Source organism: Sparus aurata, chromosome 5, assembly GCF_900880675.1.
Source record: "Sparus aurata chromosome 5, fSpaAur1.1, whole genome shotgun sequence".
Classification (NCBI taxonomy): Eukaryota; Metazoa; Chordata; class Actinopteri; order Spariformes; family Sparidae; genus Sparus; species Sparus aurata.
The window spans coordinates 18,099,728-18,118,960 of NC_044191.1; the positions used below are offsets into that span (position 1 = coordinate 18,099,728).

Consider the following 19,233-nt stretch of genomic DNA (forward strand, 5'->3'; position numbering starts at 1 on the left):
GTATGTGTCATCTGCACAACTATGTTAACATATGTGGTTGTCTTCGATTATCTGAGCTAGAGGAAGCATATAAATGTTGAATAGTAGAGGCCCCGCAATAAAGCCCTGGGGTACTCCGCTTGTCATTTCCATCCACTCAGATGTGTAATTACCTATAGACACAAAATAGTCTCTATCATTTTAGATGATAGATTTAGATGAGCGGTCTCAGTGCTGACACTTTCAGTTTGACTTTTACATTTATCAAAGTAATATTTTGACACATTATCTTCACTTTTACTCAAATATGACTTCTGTGTACTTTCTACAACACTGAATTATTATAATTTTCATACTTTAGACAATCTAAGCTTTAAATAATTGATTCATTTATTTGATAAATTACATCAGAAATTGCTTGAAAAGTTTTGAACTTAAGGAAAGTTATGCTGACTTCTTATAGCTGCTATAAGCACCTGACAGCAAACTGTGTATATGTCTGTGTCCATTTGTGTGTGCCCTCCACACTGCCTCGGCATCCTATTCCATATTCCCACACAGATGACACCCACTGGATTCAAATGAGCTTTGAGTTTCCTACAAACAGCCTGTAATGTGCAAGAGTGTGTTAGTGTGTGTGTAGCTGGACATGGTCTAAGTGTCTAAATGTGTGTATCTGTGTGTCTCTTGGCAGCATGGCGAGCAGTGGCAGAAGAATGCCTGCACCACATGTGTGTGTGACCAGGGCCAGTCTAAATGCCACACACACACCTGTCGGCCCGTCACCTGTGATAAGGTAGGTAGTCTAACACCCACACCAACACAGGCACACCCACGCACACACAAGCTCATTGACATTCACCTTAAATCAGAAATCACCTCTTGCATTTCTTCTCTGTGTTGAAACTATAATGGATGCGGAGACTTTTAACTATGCAGGACCACACAGAGATGTCTTCCACTCTCTGTCTCTCTCTGACACACATATACACACACACACATGAGGTTGTTAATTGCATGCAAATTTAGCTTGAAGCTTCCTTTCTGTGCCAGAGTTCTTGTTAGGGAAGTCAGAGAGGACTGTAACACCTAATCCGGACACACAATACAAGTTTAAATAGCCACAGACAAGCACATAATATGCTGTTACAAGTAAAATAGAAGAGAAAATAAAACTAAATCGACTAAAATAGCTGCTAGACAAAGGAATCAAGGTGCAGTTATTAATCTAGAAATACAATTTGAATCAGGAAGTTCAGCAGATAACACTAAAGGCACTTTCACTGTACTTGGTTCTGACTGGATGTGACCAGCTGACTAAAGATCTATGGGAAAGTTAATATGTATTTAGGCTTTAAGCTATTGTGTCACTGTGCAATCCAATAATGTTCACATGTCTAGGACCACACTGATGGCCCGGAAGAAGGCCATGGGCTGCAACACTTTGGTCCAAGTGTCATGCTGTTGGGGAGGATAAATCAATATTTGATGCTCTAGTAAGAAGTCAGTGAAGCAGGATGGTTTAAAGATTTAGTCTAGATAAACTAAAGTACGTGTGTGTTTGGGGTAATGAGGAAACATGATGTGTTTTTGATAGTTTTTATGCAACAATACAGCTCTATGACACAGAGGAATAAGATAAAGCACAAACAATATTTGTCAGTAGGATGCACTCATATTTCTTTATGATCTTTTGACCGGATTTGTTGCAAATATATAAAAGAAAGATATTGCCAGCATGTAGACTACATGTACAATTGAGACCAAACAAATGTTTCCCACTAATCTACACAGCTCAGTTTATTTCAGATCCTTTTCTGCCCCTCAAGAGGAGCTTCTTTTTGGAGGAAGGCAGCATAAAAACAACAAAACCGCAATAAAGAATCAGACATCATTAAAGTGAAACAATACGGTGTACAATAAAGAGTCCATGAGGGAGGCAGTTTATTATTTTTTTAAACGTTTGTTTGTTTGTTGCACATTATGTCAAGACAAATGTGAATCTTTTACTGAATTAGAGCACATCATGAGGTGATCACTTGTCCAGATTTCAGCTTTGTATTGTAAAAAATATCCACACCACACTAAAAGACTGACAAAACAAACAAATCAAAAGTAGTGTTTGGAACTTATTTGCTCTCATTAAACCTATAAAGAAGAAAGGCCCGGAGGGAGAAGTTATCCGGCTTCCAGCTGCTACTGTGATGCCATTGGAAACCTTTTTGAAGCATTTTGCTCTGTCACTCAGAGCTCCCATATTTCATTAAAACTTGACCAAAGCTAAAGTTAAAATATTCTCAGCTCTGAGGATATTTTAGCAAGTCATTCCCTCCACTGATGATAGCACAAAAAAAAAAAAAAATGAATCCAGCACTGCAGAGAGAGGATCCCAGTGTGGACTCAAAGCCTCCAAACCACCACTCTGAAACAAGCAGATACAAGAGGAATAAAAGCTGAGCTAATAAATACCTCACTCAAATTTGAAGGAAAAAAAGAAAGTTTTCTGTAATTATGTCTTCATGTGGTACAGAGGGTCTGAAGCTCTCAGACGTAGAGGAGTTACATCTGCAGTGTCAGTGAATCTACACCTCTCAGCACTTTCAAATAAAGTCCTAAGAAACGCCGGGTCTCCAACTGCTCAGTGTATTCTGCCTTAATAATGCAACACACACACTCTTGCCTTCATCCTCTTATCCCTCTCAGCTGAAACACACACACACACAAACAAAAAACTGCTTTTTTACAAGCTCCTTGGATCTTCTTTGTCTTGTCTCACAGCTCAGTGTGCATTTCTTCATTCCCATCATCCCGGTTGTACACGTTTCGCCAAGCAAACCTTAATCTGACTGTGCTGCTCCCTCTCAGGGTCAAACCAAAGTGAGGCGTGCTGGTCAGTGCTGTGATGAATGCACCGCCGCCAAGGGAAGCTGCCTGTACGAGGGTGCGGTGCGTTACAGCGGTGACATGTGGAACAGCACGGGCTGCGAGTTCTGTACCTGCAACCGGGGTCAGGTGGTCTGCCAGAGGGCCGAATGCGGTCGTGTTGAGTGCCAGCAGGTAAGCACGGTGACCTCATCGTTGGAAGCTGTAGTTGTCAGTTTTGTTGTCCCAGACGTTTCCTGGGGGCACAACTGCCCTCAAAGGCTGGGAGGAGATCTAGTTGAACCCAGCTGGACTTTCGCTAAAACATGAAAGCACACGTTCCTTTTCACATAAATGGTAAAGTTTGTTTCTTACCTTGCAACTACTGAGGAAAAAAAAGGGGAATCAAATTATATTCATGTAAGAAATTTTTGTGTCATAGTTTTAAAAATATCTATCACATGACACGTTTTCATGTTCTTACCTAGAAATGAAACAACACACACGCATGAATGCAGCCTAACACATTTGTTTTTGGGTCTGGGCATCTATTGAGATTGATGAGGAGTGAAAAGCCAAGCAGTAGGATATTCTTATGAAAATTAATATAGAGATTAGCAATCCAAATAGCAATCCAGATAGTTGTGGCAATTTTTCACCCTAGTTTTCCGGACCCACAAAAAGCAACATGTCAGCACCCAGAAATCCCATTTCCTGGCCTTTAAATGGGCCTCTTAGAAAGTTAAACAGAAAAACATGAATATCCCTCTAAACATGCCAAGTTATTTTTACACAATGTCTGACTAAAGCTATTTCCCCCCAAAAAACATTTGTATGTGTTTATTCTTCATCTCATTTGTTTTGACTAACATAGCAAGAGGCAGTTTAGCGTTTTGGTTGTGGCAGGTTGAGTGCAAAACAATTTGAAACTCTACATAATTCACTTTGAATCAGCACCAAGTGACACCGAGGCCTGCTATCCACCTAGGAACACATGGCTAATGTGTTACCTAACAAGAGGTGCTGCATTAACTTGCTTTTTCATCAAGTCTACTCTAATGATCCATTCATTTTTAATAGTCAGTGTGGAGCAGACCCTCTGGATCCAGGGTTTTTCACATCACAATCATATATAGTAAGCTTGCTTTCCCTGCAGGCTCCACCTGCACTTATCATTTTTCACCCTAGTTTTCCTTCCCCCCAAAAAAGCAACATGTCAGCACCCAGAAAACCCATTTCCTGGCCTTTAAATGGGCCTCTTAAAAGGTTAATGGAAGATGTCGCAGTTGCTTTGTTCACCGTTGGTGTAATTCGCTGCAGTGAGATTTACCAGTTCACAAGGTCTGGTGTTCCTATCTTCATTGGTATTTAGAAGTAAATCAAGATTGGCTGAAATTGCAGAAAGGGTGATCATTTAAGGTTACAAGGTTGGCTGCTTCCATCACAGATAATTCACTCAGTTTAGATGAAGTAAATTGAAAGACAAGATGAAACGGTACTGATCTGCGTGGGAGCTTGGCACAGCAGAAAAAAAGACACAAGACTGTAAGAAACAGAGGTTGAATAAACTAAATACCTGTCAGTAGACACAAGCTGCACTTAGACATCACACTTGACAGACTTTCCCTTAATGCATCACATGTTTTAAACGAATAATACAATCCCAACGTCAAATGTTCACAACAGAAGCATCAGTGATAGCTTTCATGTCAAGATATGCTTTTCAAACTTGGCCCAGTTATGGATGTAGGACATTGAACGTAGACATTTCTTTTGGTCGAAACAAACAAAGGGTTTGTTGAGGTTGTTTGCGGGTGTTCCCATGGTTACTTTTACCTTCTAAAATGACCCACTTTATACTCAGAGCCCTCACACCTCTTCCAGTGTTTTCTTACGTCAAGCAGATTTAATAATATTACTTTAATATCCCCTGCCATGACCAAATAAGCCCTCATTAATCTTGCGGTATGGCGATAATTACAGCTGGTAAGTGCCATTAGCTGTAAGTAGCGTAGTTGGCATTTGTCCAGCTCTTGAATGGAGCAAGGTCACTCTGCTAAGAAGATCAGAGTCGTGCGGTTCTCACCGTGGGTTTGTCAGTGTGCAGAACAAAAAGAGGGAGGTTATGGGCTAATGATCATGTGTGGGTCGACGGGCAGAGGAAGGCACTGGGGTACAGTTAAGACAGGGGGGTGCCGTACATTATCAGCCAAGGTGTTAATGTACTGTAATGTACTGTAATGATACTGTAAGTAGGTCTTGGCATCAGAAAATTGCATTAGTGGCATATTGCCATTGTAATGCGCAAAGCCTATAACTCCAATTTAGACATTTTTCATGTTTAAATTCTTATTAAAGGATTACAGAATCTATGAGTAGGTGTTACATGGTGTTGGGGCATACACCACATAACTTCCGGCCCTCACTGTGGTTTTTCTTTTTTTTGAAGCGCCTATTTAACAACATTTTGGATTTCAACTCGATGCAAACAGGGGAACCTGATAATGTTAATGAGGGGAAAAAGTGGTTGTTACCTCACTGAAAAGTTGGATGTGTGCAGCCTGTTCCCTGCAGCTTTTTACCTAACAGCTCCCTCTTCTTCTACTGATCCCACGGCTGTATAAAACTACTCTGTCAACTAATGTTTCCCCAGTTAAATACTTTTATGGGAAGCTGCAACAATAGGAAAGTTTGTGGGCATCTCTTTTTGTAAAAAGCCGGTGTACCGGGTATTACCGGTGTTTGCACAAGCATATTGCTTGATTTTTTGGGTTTGGGGAAAGTTTTTGATTCCAAACAAAATCAAAAAGACTCAATATTTACAACATAGATTACAAGGTTCTCAACCAAGGGATTTTTTACAATGCTCTGAAAACATAAAGCATCAACATGTAGCTGAATGATGATCATTCTGATCAATAAAGATGGTTTTGGATAATGCATATAGCCCAGTCCCTGTTTATCTCTTTTGCCTCAGGGTGCGTTTTTAAATGTACAACTTTGTCATATAGTTGCATTTTTAAAAGATATAACAGTACAACAGCTATAACGGTATTTTACCTTTTCATCTTAAACCTCAAGCCCTCTCTTTGTCTGTCCTTTCATAGTGTCCTTAAAAAAAAATGGTTTGAAATTGCTTAATGCTATTTCTGGGACTGAAACAGCACATATAACAAAGTTTTACCATGAGTTCAAGTTAAATCATGCCTCGCCTCCTAAAATATGATGGTTTTATTCTTTCCTCTACAACTGAAGCCTTTGAAATGATTAATAATAAATATACTTTTTCAGTAGAGGTTTCGAACTTAAACTAACTGAACCTAAGTTGAACCGAACAGAATTGGACTGAGTGATACAACTAAAATAACTGCTTTTGCTGTTTTTAATCATGCTTAATGTATACCAAGTATATTCCTCAGCTCCTGCCTAATTTCGAAGTAAAAGTAGAGGACTGGTGTACTTTTGACTCTCTATCAGCTTTTCTTGTGCTTTACTTTCCCCTGTTGTTTTTATGACTAATCCTCTACAAGTGATAGTAACTTTAAGAATGAAAGGCGACCAAATATACATTTTGTTTTTTTTATCTTCAGGGATCGGAGCCCATTCACCTGCCGGGGAAATGCTGCCCTGAGTGCTCCTCTGTGAAACCTCCCTGTGTGTTCAACGGGAAATCCTACAAGGTACCTCTATCAGAGATTTTATTTCAAATGTCTTTGCACATAAAAAAGAGCGGAAAATCGCAAAATCGCAAAATCTGAACTGCGTGGGTGAAACAAAGACACCACAGGGCTTCTATTCAAAGAAGATAGAAAGAAAAATAAGTGGCATAAAGTGTCACTGCAGAGGAGGGAGGCTGCTCCACAAACAACCAAAGACTTCAATAATAAGCTGCATATAAATAGATAAATACAATCTCTAAACACTGAGAATTACAGTTGCAACGAGACAGAGTAAATGTGTGTTTTAGGACACAGCTATCAGATTACTCTGGGCTTTTTAGCCTCTAACAGCAATCTCTTCCTCATTACTCTGGCATCAGCTTCATTATTTACAGGCTGGTCCTGGAAACCCAGAAAGCGAAGGCTTAAATTTTTTACATTACCAGAGGGGAACAATCGTGAAATGCTGTTGGACAGCCAGCCAAGGCCAAGAGTAGAGAGTTCTATTATCCTTCCCTGAAAGAATTTCCTTTGTCTCCCTGCAATCTTACCAGTAGTAAACAAGGATAAATACTGCATGCTTATCACACACCCACACGCTTCGATACATGAATATTGCTATTCAGGTGTCTTTGAAAAGCTCGACTGAATGGTTAAAGCATCAGGTTTGTGACTAGATGATTACTACTGGTTTAGATTCTCAGGTTGTTTGTCAAGAAACAGTTCGAGTGCACCCTGTAAAACCACACAGCTAAGTTGTTTACATTCATACATGATTATATACACATGGACAAAGAGAACTAAGTAATTATCTGATTCACTCAAGCCTAATCCAATATCAAACTCAATAGCCCTGCATCACTCCAAACTTTAAGTCGTACTACTGCTTATGCGACAAAAGAAGTATACATTCTTTTGTGGCTCCAGAGGAAGCTGCATGTAATCTTAGAATCTGCCTTCAGAGATTTCACTCAGTGGCTACATTGCATTGTGGGTAGTGTAGGTCCCAGGTAGCATTTCACTCCTATAACACTGTTGGCCTCATTAAAAACAAAAGGTCAAAATCAACACAGCACAATTAGGGCCCTATGAAATCCGTTTTATTTTTTCCCAAATTCCGTTTTATTTTTTCCCAAATTCCGTTTTTCCATTTTAATTTTTGGGAATCCTGATTTACTCTTATTATACTACTAAAAACAGTGTGTTTTCAATGTAAATAACTCAAATGTACACAAATTAAATAGAAATTACCTTAAATTAATTGAGGGGACAAACATATTTCCTCAATACTGTACCGTACAGTACAGTAAAGTGCATCAAAAATATTTTGACTTCATCATGTCTTCATACAGTAGTATATTTTGTGTTTTTATGGGTTTCATTGAATAAAAACATGGTCAGCTCTCAGGCAGATCCAGAAAAGCCTCCCAGCCCAGGCAGAGTCAGCTAAGAAGGCTGTGGCTAACGGGGCTAGCTAGCTAACAGCAGCTACTGTTAGCAGCAGTTAACAGTCACTCTGGTATTATATGCAAATAATATGAATCGGACAGTGGCTAACTCTGACGCATTACACCTTTAATTATGATTTCTCAGGTCTGCTTCTTTGCAAAACAACAGTTCACCTGACACATACAAGTCGTTTGGGAACTGCTCAGCTCTGTACTGAGGGGTAAATGTCAAGTTTCTCAGCTTTTTCGCCGACGAAGACGGAGCCGTGGGCAGCCACTTCGCCATGCTTGCAATGTTTTGACGGGAGAGCTCAGTCTGTGGGGAGGGGGGCGGCGGCGACTTGTTGTGTCACCCAGATTTGGTTCCATCCGTGCAGTTTTCCCCAGACAAAAGTTCCTCTTCCACACGAGAACAACATTTCAGTGAAATTATGTCAAATTCTGCAATATTCCGTGTTAAAAAGTAGATTCCGTTTTAATCTGCCAATTCCGTGATTCCGTCCGCAATTCCGTGATCGCGGAAATCATAGGGCCCTACACAATCAGAGATATCGCCTCTTTTGTTCCAAACATTCTTCTTCCTTTTCCAAAACTTGGCGTCTACATTACACACAATGCAGTTTTGCCACTCAGTGACATCACTGGAGGCAGTTTATCATATTACATGCAGCTTCCTCTAGAGACACTTTTTCAAGTTTGTCACAAACTGTATGCAGTAGCAATCCCCAAGACCTGCAAACACACTTTAAGGTGGAAAATTGGTGGCGTTTCCCTTGAAGCAAAACTAGGATCTGCCTCAAATTATACTCATTCATTCAGTATAACACTTGACAATTAGTGAGTTTTAGCTTTCACCCCCCTTCTGCCTTCCCGCTAGACTAGGTTAACATGCAAACTTGATTAAGTGAGATCGTAAGCTTAAACATTTTTCAAAAATGTTGTAAAGTGAAAACCAATAAGAACTATAAACATGTCAAACATCACGATGGTCTGTTGTAGTTTGATAGCACTAAAAGAAAAGCCAAACACACTTTAACTCAAACAAATGTCAAGGACTCATCATATAGGTGTGTAACTTTGTGAAAGTCACTTACATTTATAGTTGCACATCAGGAGCAGTTTAGGGTTCAGTGTCTTGCCCAAGGACACTTCAACATACAGACCAGGGGAATCAAACCAGCGACCTTCCTACAACAAGCCGCTGGCTCTGCTCCTGAGCCACACCCACCTCCTCTCCATCTCCTCACAGTACAGAATCAGTGGGATCCAGCTGAGATTAATTATTATATTCAGTGTTATGCTGAACCTACATACTGTACTCTTTCCTGAGGCACTAATTTTTGCAAATTACTTAGCTATGTTTTAAATTCAAAGAAAAATATGAATAACAATTTAATCTTATTTTCTTGCAGCTGTGATCACGAATATTGACCTGCTAGAAATTGGTTTGGGTGGTCTGTTCCTTTAGTGCCCTAGAACAAACCTTAATTTATTTGATATATGAATAAATTGGATTCCTTTTATAAGGGTTCACTGATGTTAAAGGTACAAGGGAACAGTGTTTGGTTCTGTAAACCTAATGCTCCTCAGCTCTTACACAACTGTGCACAATGGGTGAACCGTTCCGTCCTATTGAGATAAGCGACCCTGAAGGCAGCACATTTAATTCCTCTGCTGCTCAGGGCTGCAGGTTTTGTGCTCCTTAGATGGATCCTTGGATCCAAGCGCTCTGTGAATGGAAGTCCTGATCTAAAAACAGCCTTGTGACGCTCTTCTGTTCCAGTCAGTCAGAAAAGTTGCGTTGTCAGTTTCGTGTCTGTCCTTGTCTGTGAGCTTTGATCCGCCATCAGATCGTGAGGGGAAAAACTCTTCATGGTTGATAAAAACATTTCACTTTTCTGAGTTACATCAGTTTTTTTTGGGACGTTCCTGCTGTTTTTGACTGACTCTGTCCTCTATGGGCTTCTGTCAGTTCACTCATATCGCTTTGAAAATGTTTTTTAAAGTCGTGATTGTCAGGTTTGTTTTTTTTTTCTATTATTTTATAACTGACACATACTGCTTATTAGCATTCAGGGTGTCATGTTGCCTGCTCTGTGTGGCTTCCTTTTTTAATTGTGATTCAGCGTCGTCAAAGTTAACATACAACCGCTCTTTGCAAATGATAAGAACTTAAATATCTGAATTCACCAAGACTATGTCTGATAAACTATCTTCCCCCTCTCTCCTCTCCTTTCACTCCCTGTCTCCCAACCTTTCCTCTGTGTTCTCAGGACCTGGCTCGTTGGACTGATAGCGGTTGCCGAGAGTGTGAATGCCGCGATGCCCAGGTGACTTGTTATCTGCGTTCCTGCCCGACCTGCCCGCAAGGCACCCTGGCTGTCACCCTGGAGGATGGATGCTGCCCAGAGTGTCCCCAAGGTATGTTGCTGCAACGGATGCTGGGTGCAAATGTGTGTGTGTGTGTGTGTGTCAGAAGTGTGTGTGCCACCTCTGAAACGTTCCTCTGCTCTTTCAAATCCTGCACCTTTTTTACATCAGCCTTTTTTTCACAGCACACGCATCATAAATAAGTCGACTGAATGCTGCTGCTCCCTAGTTGGCACCAGGAATGCTTAATTAATGTACACGTTTAAATTGTATTGTGACATAATTTGTACTGAAATGTCATGAAAACTTAGCTTCCATTATTAATGTTGAATGTGCTATTGATAACATGCAGCCACTAAGTGTAGCATTACATCTCACATCACAACACGGCTGCTGTTAAAGTCATCTGCCCCCTTAAGCGGTTGCCAACCTGTGCACTAGCTAACGTTGCTGACGCTGCTACCACTAGCTAGGAGACATTAAAATTGTTGCTGACCTAAAATTGAGTCCAAGTTCAAAGTTCAGCTTAAAAGTCAGGCGAATTAATCTTTAGGAACATCCGCAATCATTCAGGATGAATGACTTTCAGGTCCCACTGATATTTTACATAGACTTGTTTTTTTATTCATCTACTTCTTTTTGTTCTTCACATAAAACACCTTGATGAGACATTCTGAGGATTCAGCCGCCAAACATTGTGGCACTCTGTAAAATTGATATCCAGGTAACTCCATGAGTCATTTTCGATATGAAGTTCCCTTTCAACTGTGTGCGAATGCTCATTTTTCACATTTGCCACAATGTCTTTTGACAGTCCCCTGCTGATGTCAGATGCAGTCAAGTATAAATGCTCATGTAACCAGCAAAACGGTATGAGTACATACTCGCTGCCAAATCTCATTTTGTTTTTGTAGCCGTGTTATATTTTCCATTAGTGTTGCTGTGGATGTGTTGTCTCTGAATTCTCTTGGACTGTTTTTCCCTGTGTGATCATTGGTTGGTTGTGCAAAACCGGTCGCCCCCTCTCTGATTTTCAAACTCCACTGTCTTGATGGAAATGACAAACTATGCAGCAGTCTCTTTCAGGATGCCTTTAGATAAGAAATATACGCCACCAAATGTGTAAAATTGTGTGAAATGTGCCTTAAAGAAGCTGATTTGTTTCAGTCAGTCTTTGTACAACCATGCTTCATCCTTCTTGATTGGCAGTATACAAGGTTTATGCTTGACCTTGACCTTCTGAGGTAAATACTGATTGCACAGTGTAAGAGTTATATAAAATTGGCACATTCAGGTACAGACTGGTTCCATTTAAATCTTGCTTTGACTTTACTGTTTGGTCGGCCACTGGGCTCCATTTTCTGGGCTTGAAAAGCAAAGTTGTTTTTTTTATTTTACGTCTCTTGATTCGGTCTTTTATTGTGAAGCACTTTGCAGCATCTGCTCCAGAAGGATGCTACAGGTACATAAATAAACTTTAGTTACTTGCTGAAATGACGGCATATGTAAATGAGAAGCTGGTTGGATAATTAGAAAGAAAAGAGGGCGGGAGGGATAGAAAAGGCTCATAAACAGAGTGACACAGAGAGCGAGTTTATAGAGGAGCGAGGCAGTCAGAGGACAGAATCCACATTGTCCTTGGGGAGGAGGGCAGTGCTGGCCAAGCTGCTCTGTATGTTCCAGCACGCTGTAGCCTGAAGACAGAGACAGCCACTGGAACAGTCACACAGAGTCAATATAAAACACCCTCAGTCTGTCACTGCTTTTAACTTTGCCGTTATTTTTAAACCTTTCTTCATACATCTTTCGTCAGTCATGTTAATTTGACATGTACCTCGCGAGTCTGTAAAGCCCTTCTCCATGTGTACGTTCATTTCTACACATTTATATCATCATCAAGTACACACCTGATTTATAGAGCAGGATTTTCTGGGTCAGTTTTGTTGTTTGAAGGGGTGTTTTTTCCTCTCTGTTTTTCAAACAGGGAAGGCGATATTGGAAGTTGAAATATTTCCTGCGCATTTGAAAACGAGCATAATGGTATAATAGTTGCTGCTCGTCACCTCCCTGGAGCCCTAAATGTTATGAAAAATGGCCTTCTCGTTGTTGGCCAGTTTTCCATGGCAGAATATAGATCCGTTTAACAACTAATGAGTGCAAAAAAGGGAAAAGCTTTTCCTATTATATGGTGTAAGTATAATGCTGACCTAAATCCCAACTGGAGAATATAAAATGTTACAACCAGGGATTTTTTAAGAGGAACTTTCCCCTTCTTTTCTGAAAAACAAGAAAACACCGCAAATTAAAAGAGATATCAAACTCATGGCTTTATGCTAATTTCCCTCTTTCAACCGCACAGACTCGTCACAAAACTCGAAAAGCTGATCGGTCTGTCTTACTGACTAAAATGGCCAATGCAGCAATTATAAGTTAACAAACTCAGGTTATTTTCCCATATAGATAAAAACCCAGCAGTCAATTAAACAAAGGGACCACACGGTTAACATTTATGAAGATTTATAATTAAGTTTGGCTGCATGAGTGAATAATTAGAAAAGGGCAGAGGAGACATTTTTTAATTGCACACTGCAAACAGCGTTTGAGACTACAGTAGTTTTAGGAGCTTGGAATGGATTAAAGTTGTTTTGTTCGCATAAAGCTCGTCTGTATGTTTCCTGTCTCTCTTAGCCGTCCCCCAGCTCTCTAAGGTTTTACTGTATGTACCATTTCTCGGTTTCAGCGCATTAAAATGTTGAAAAACTAAATACAGAGTCTAATTAGTCCAAGCAAACAACAGAGGAAACTTTTGAACTTCCACTCGAAGAATATGTTTAATGTTTAATTCAACAGATTAAAACCACAGTGGTTATTAATGATGTCCAAGAGCAGTCTCCATGAATCAAGTTGACGTGTAGGCTTACTAACGGCGGTGGCAGCTTTATGGCATTGTTGACAATGTTGGTCACACATCCGCAAGATCTACAGTGGTGAATTCACTTCCAATCTTTGCAAGTGAAGGGGAAAATCAAACATTTACATCCAGTGGCGAAGCAAATTCGCAGCTTGGCTTGGCGTTGGTGAACTTTGACTGGCAAGATGTGTGTGTCGCTGACCCTTCACAAGAAACTACAAACCAGCAAAGTGAGTTCTGTGTGCCTCACATCCTGCACTGCCCACATTCATACACTTGCAGTCGTTGTTCATAAGGTGCATCAAAAAGTCATATTTAAGGCGTCAAACAAAGGTAGAATAAGGAATTTATTTAGAAAAGAGTGTTTTTGAATGTAAATGTTGTTCTGGAAACATCTAGGACAAACATAATGTAGGCTGCATTAAATCCCCTCCCTCCAACATAACTGAAAATCGAACACATGGGCTAATAAACTGACCAACCAGCATAAACCCAAACAGATGCTGCATCACCTCTGGTGTCAGTTTGGACATAACACATCCTGCTCAGGTAACTCTTTTGTCGTAACGAAGAACGCAGTGCATAACTTTTGCAGTTTAAATAATCTGTTTTGAAACAAGTAATCCGTTACTGTAAGAAAATACATCCCTGTTTTGTTTTAAAACATGGAAAAGAAAATCCTGATGCCTTCACCTACCTGTTTCTGTTTCTCTCCCACTTCTGGTTAGGCAGTACGCAGAAGTGCTGTTGTGTTGTGTAGTGTGCAGGTGTAGCTCTGCTAGCATGTTAGCCTGAGCAGTGAGGGAAGCCTCATTCTGAAACATGCTGTACTGTAGGCTATAGAAGCCCGTGTGCTAAAACTGTAAGTCTTGGCGTGCTGTCTGATTGTTTGCTTTCAGTTACTTTGAATAATTCAAACTTTTTCAGTCCAATTAAGCTGCAAAAACAACCAAGAATTTGTTTGTATGCTTTTATCTCAAACATGAAAGATTCATAAAGAGCTGCAAATTGGATGTTGCGTCTGTCATCCCAATTATTATTATCAGCCCACAGTGTCACAGATTACGTTGAGTGTGCTTTTCATTGTCAGTAGAATCAAGACATTTAGAGAAAGATGTGCCTCCTCTGGACAGTATAGGCAGCATCATGTGCAAGGAATTCTATATACATAATATAAATCTTATCAAATAGAATACATCGGTCAAGGGTGGTTTTCGACCAGACGTAGTGTCTTACAGCTCATTGCCACATTTCAGATGTATTTGAGCTGTTAACAGTTCCCCCACAAACACATTTATTCTCCTCCTCTAGACTTCTCATACAGTTTCATTTAAATGAGTGTCAAATTATCCAATATTTCAAGAAACAGCATTTTGTTTTCTCTTCTCTCCCCCTCTATCCATCATCTTGGAGATTTATTTTGTGACCCATTAGAGGGGGTTCAGTCACCAGATTAAACTGTCTACAGTCATGTTTTTTTAATCTTGACTTTTTTCCTTGCGGCCAGAGAAATGTAAGCAGCGCCTGAAGTGTTAGCTGATGGGATCCTAATGAACAGTACTGAGTGAAGATGCAGAGTGAAATAAAGAGCCTTTCACGCGGACTTATTCATCTTGGAAAACAAATCATTTCTGAGAACTGAAGGCTAAAATGCCACGGACGCTTATCGATCATGTCTCTTTTATTTTATCTTTCCGTGCGCTAAGAACACATTTAAGAATCGTCTCCCAAACTTTTTGCGGCGGTGTTCACGTCATCCTCTCTCTTTTGGCCTCTTTGTGTCTTTCCCAGCCACCTGTCCTCTCTCTACAGTATATCTCTTAATATGTCTCACACTGTAGACATTACAGTGTATGGAGAGAAAAATGTCTCACAATGTGTCTATATGCATCCTGCGCAGGCTGTGTATGTGAAGGCGTTAATTAGTGTGCGTTATACGGGGGTTAATGCTGTGTTTCCATATAAAACATATTGGATCGAGTTGTGTGTTATCATGTGTGCCCGAGTGAATAATTCAAATGTGTCTGTGTGCCTTCTATATTTGCACTCACATTATAATGCAGTTGCACCTGTCATCACATCCCACATTGTGAGCGTTAATGTATATCTGTGTGCAGTGTAATGAACCATAATGGACCGTAATGCACCATAATGCACTTATGCATGTCTGTACAAGACGATTCAAGCGTGATTTACCCGACTCACTTGACATTTACATACTGTTACTGGCAACACACATGTTTTTCCCGTGTTAACCCAGCATTAGTGTCTCGGCTCGGTGGGGTGGTTAGTTTGCGACTAAAGATAGATAAAGGAAAAAAAACATAATCTACCTCTGCCTCTTTTTCTTCTAAGGCTTGACCTGTAAATCTTCCTTTCAGTCTATTAATCATGGCTGTCCATAGTCCCAGAGGTCAGCAGCCTCTCCTCTCATTGGACAGTTCACACCGGAGGACTTAAACCAGGAGTCGTGCTGCATTCAGGCCTTATAGGGAAAGGCTGTAGATGCGATCCCTCTTCCCGCACACACGGTTCACATCTGCCAGGATATGATCCGAACGACTGTTGTGATCTATTTTGTTTCAATATATGCAACATATCCACAGTTATTCCACTTGTCCCATTGTTACACAGGGATAGCAACTGGGGAAAACATCGCCTCTTCCTGTGTTGGTTGTGAAAGTGAAAGTGAGGTTTACACTAGACTGGGTGACACGGGAGTGGATTTTCACTCCTGTCCCGTCCCACTCCCACAGAAAAAAATCTTGTCCCGTCCCGATCCCGGGCCAGAGTTCCCACGCCTGATAAAATGACTCCTGCTCCCATCCCACTCCCATTTTTTTTTCTTCTTCTATTAGGCAATACACTGAATTTGATTTGATCTAGATTACTTTGTGTTCTGCATTGTTATTACAAAAGATATGGCAACAGGAACAGTTCATCTGCCGTAATATAGGGAGGCATTTTTTACCTTAATCCAAACAAAAAACCTTCACTAAAGGTCACAAAACATCAATTTAATACATGGCCTGTGGTCCCTATAGTTTTTCTATGGAGGACCACCTGCTAAGTCAAATCAAATTGCTAAATCTGAATGAATTTTCATTAAGTGTTTTTGTGATTGTTCCTTTAAATGATTAATAAGTTTAAAACCAGGACAGGATTTGAGCAAAGTTTATACGTAAATAAAAAAAACTTTATTATCAAACGTTTTTGTTTAGAACAGAACAGCAACAAAACTACAATACAAAAATTATATTACATCATATCATATTCAGTATATCTATTTAAATTCCAGCTAATGTATTCATTTAAATAAACGTTTCAGTGGGAATGCATCAAGGTTATTAACCTTGTTATTATTATCATGGTCTAAGTCTAATTTATACTTTTTGAGTTGACTAACAAATGATAAATGTCCAGTTGCACTTTGAAAATTAATATTACCTAATGCTGAAGATGACTAAAATATTATTTTCACCACTATTATCCACCTGGACATTGCTTGACTGAAAGGCCTCTGGGTCGGGGTCTGGGTCTGTCAGGGTCAGGTGGGGGATTTCTCTCCTCTCTGCGTATCTTTAGTTCCTCGTTTTTCTTCTGCATGATTGCTCACGTGCTTGAACAAATCTGTAGTGTTACCACTGTATTTTACTCCCTTCTTACAAATGATACAGGTCGCCGTTGTGTCATTTTCGGCCTGAAAATATAATCACACGGCTCCTCTTCGGCTCCATCTCTGTCTTGTTGCATGCTGCTGGCTGAGCTGCTTCAGTGTGCTGCTCCGCTCTGTGAGGAGCAGCAGACACAGACAGCAGGTCGCCACTTTAATGAAACCGCCGCAGTGCATAAGGGAGAGAAAGTGAAACTAAAGCATTGATCTCATTACACTGGTAGCAACTAAATATCAATACCAACGCTGGTATCAGTATTATCAATATTTGGATTCGATCCGCCTACCCCTAGTTCTGCTCCCGTTAACTTTCGATCCTGTCCCGTCCCAATCACGTGATTAATAGTAAGGTTGACTCCGTGACCCGTGGGATTCCCAAACAAATGTCAGTCTCTAGTTTACACACAGCTGGTGTCATTTTTCTCCAGCCATCTCACTGTGCAACCAGTTTTTACCTCAGAATATTGAGTTAAAGCAAGTCTTGTGCCAATTTTTCTAATCTTTAAATGTGTTTATATATTTACTTATTTGGCTTTCCAGTCTTTGTACAAAATATGTGATCTAAGTTTCGTATTAGTTTTGGCGCCACTTCTTTCAAAACGTTCTAACTAACTTTCATCCTGCCTTCACGTAAATTGGTGCTACAATCTGCATTTGAAAAGTTTCCATTACATGAGACTTCAACCCACTACCGTCAGATAAACTGCAGTGCGTCATTATGATTTCTGCTATGCTGTTAAGACTGTCATGAAACAACAAGATCACCATCACTCCTTGAAGTAGGAAGCTTCATGAATAACTCTTACGTCCTTCTAGTCCTCGTAGGACTGTTTTCAATATACCGTCCAGTGTGATTTGTTAAGGGATTGTGACTTGTTTGAAAGTACAGGATAAAATGTGTGCAGCTGTAACCAGATCCAACACACTCTATATTTAGCCCAGCGCACGGTTAAGTCGCTCAATTCCCTCACCATTATTTCAACATTTTTAATCAACAAAGTTTGGCTGAATTAAATGGATTAATTTGATCCTATTTGGGGCTTTATTGTCTCAAATAAAAAGCCTCATGATTGAGAATTTGGCAGCAGACTGCTTGGGTGAATTGCTGAATGGCGCAGCGCCTTTTTAGTGGGAATCAGGGTGTGAAATTACCATGAGTCACCAGCCAAATGCTGGTAAATGCTGGCTGTGGATGGTAAATTGGCTTATTCTCCAAGCTACTGTGGCAGGTAGCCAGTCTCACTTGGAGGTCAAGCTTGTGCTAACAGTCAAATTGGCAGGTGATGTATTTTTATTTATTTGTTTTTGAATCTCTTTTACCTTCCTAACAATGCCGGGTGACAAAATAGCGAAATAGAGTGCTAACACATCGGCAGCTTCAGAAGTTGCTCTTCAGGCGTTCGTCTTAATCAGGTGGAGATGTGCAGTTAATTGTGCCTGGATCCACACCTCAGGATCGGTTGTTTTCATGTATTTCTGCGGTTAATCACAGCTGCAGTTTTTTTTTTTAAATTTTGTGCTTCAGGGACTCTGACTCGCTCCGCTGGTGATGAAATTAAACTACAGTGTGCGAGCGTCGAGGCGGCCTCCGCGAACAACAGCTTGTATCAAAGCGTGTGATATCACCTGAACTCGCGCTGCTATGTGGCTTTTATTCTCAAGAGGAAAAAAGAAAAAAAAAAAAAAACTCCAATCCTTGTTCACTCGCAGCTGTCAAAGCAAACAAGGAATGATCTTGTAAATAGCCAGGTGGAGTTTTGATTTAAGATACAGTCGTTTGTTTTCGGAACTGAAGTGTTTGCCGGCAGAATTCAGATAGATTCAGGATCAGCGCACGGAGGAAGACTTCTGAAGCAGATCCCATAATATATGCAAGGGATTTGTACATTACCGCTAGCTGATGCGTTCAACGCAGCTGAATAGAGAGATAAACACTTGACTGATATTCATAGTAGCTAATAACGCTGTCAGTGGGCCAGAACATACACTGCAAAGTGTCTTAATCCCCCACTTTTCTCACTTTACTTTTTTGCAGTTTTCTTCTCTTACCCTTTCTGTTTGAGAAAGAAATAAGGGTATGGTGGGATGAAAAGTTGAGAAAAAAATGAGAATTGGTGGCAGGTGGAAATAATACGCATGCAAGAGAGAGAAAATTACGCTGTGGGGGAGGAAGAAGACTGAGAGTAAAGAGAGATGGAGGTACTAAGAGCAGTACGTTCTGGTTTACTGACAGTCTTATTTGCCATTAAAGTTGCAGTGTCACCTCCATCTTTTCTGTGCTCTTCATCCCTTTTTTTTTCCCCTCTACCCTTTTTCCATTTTCCCCTTCCC

General features: G+C 40.3%; 1 protein-coding gene across 2 annotated transcripts in view; it reads left to right on the forward strand.

Moving 5' to 3' along the window:
* The window catches only part of fras1 (Fraser extracellular matrix complex subunit 1), a 257,491-nt gene that overhangs the window by 91,269 nt on the left and 146,989 nt on the right, over positions 1 to 19,233 (forward strand). For both annotated transcript variants that reach the window (XM_030416990.1, XM_030416991.1), the window contains exons 8-11: positions 674 to 775; positions 2,845 to 3,036; positions 6,432 to 6,521; positions 10,222 to 10,369. In XM_030416990.1, the coding sequence (XP_030272850.1) occupies positions 674 to 775; positions 2,845 to 3,036; positions 6,432 to 6,521; positions 10,222 to 10,369 (532 nt within the window). The remainder of the gene's footprint in view (positions 1 to 673; positions 776 to 2,844; positions 3,037 to 6,431; positions 6,522 to 10,221; positions 10,370 to 19,233) is intronic.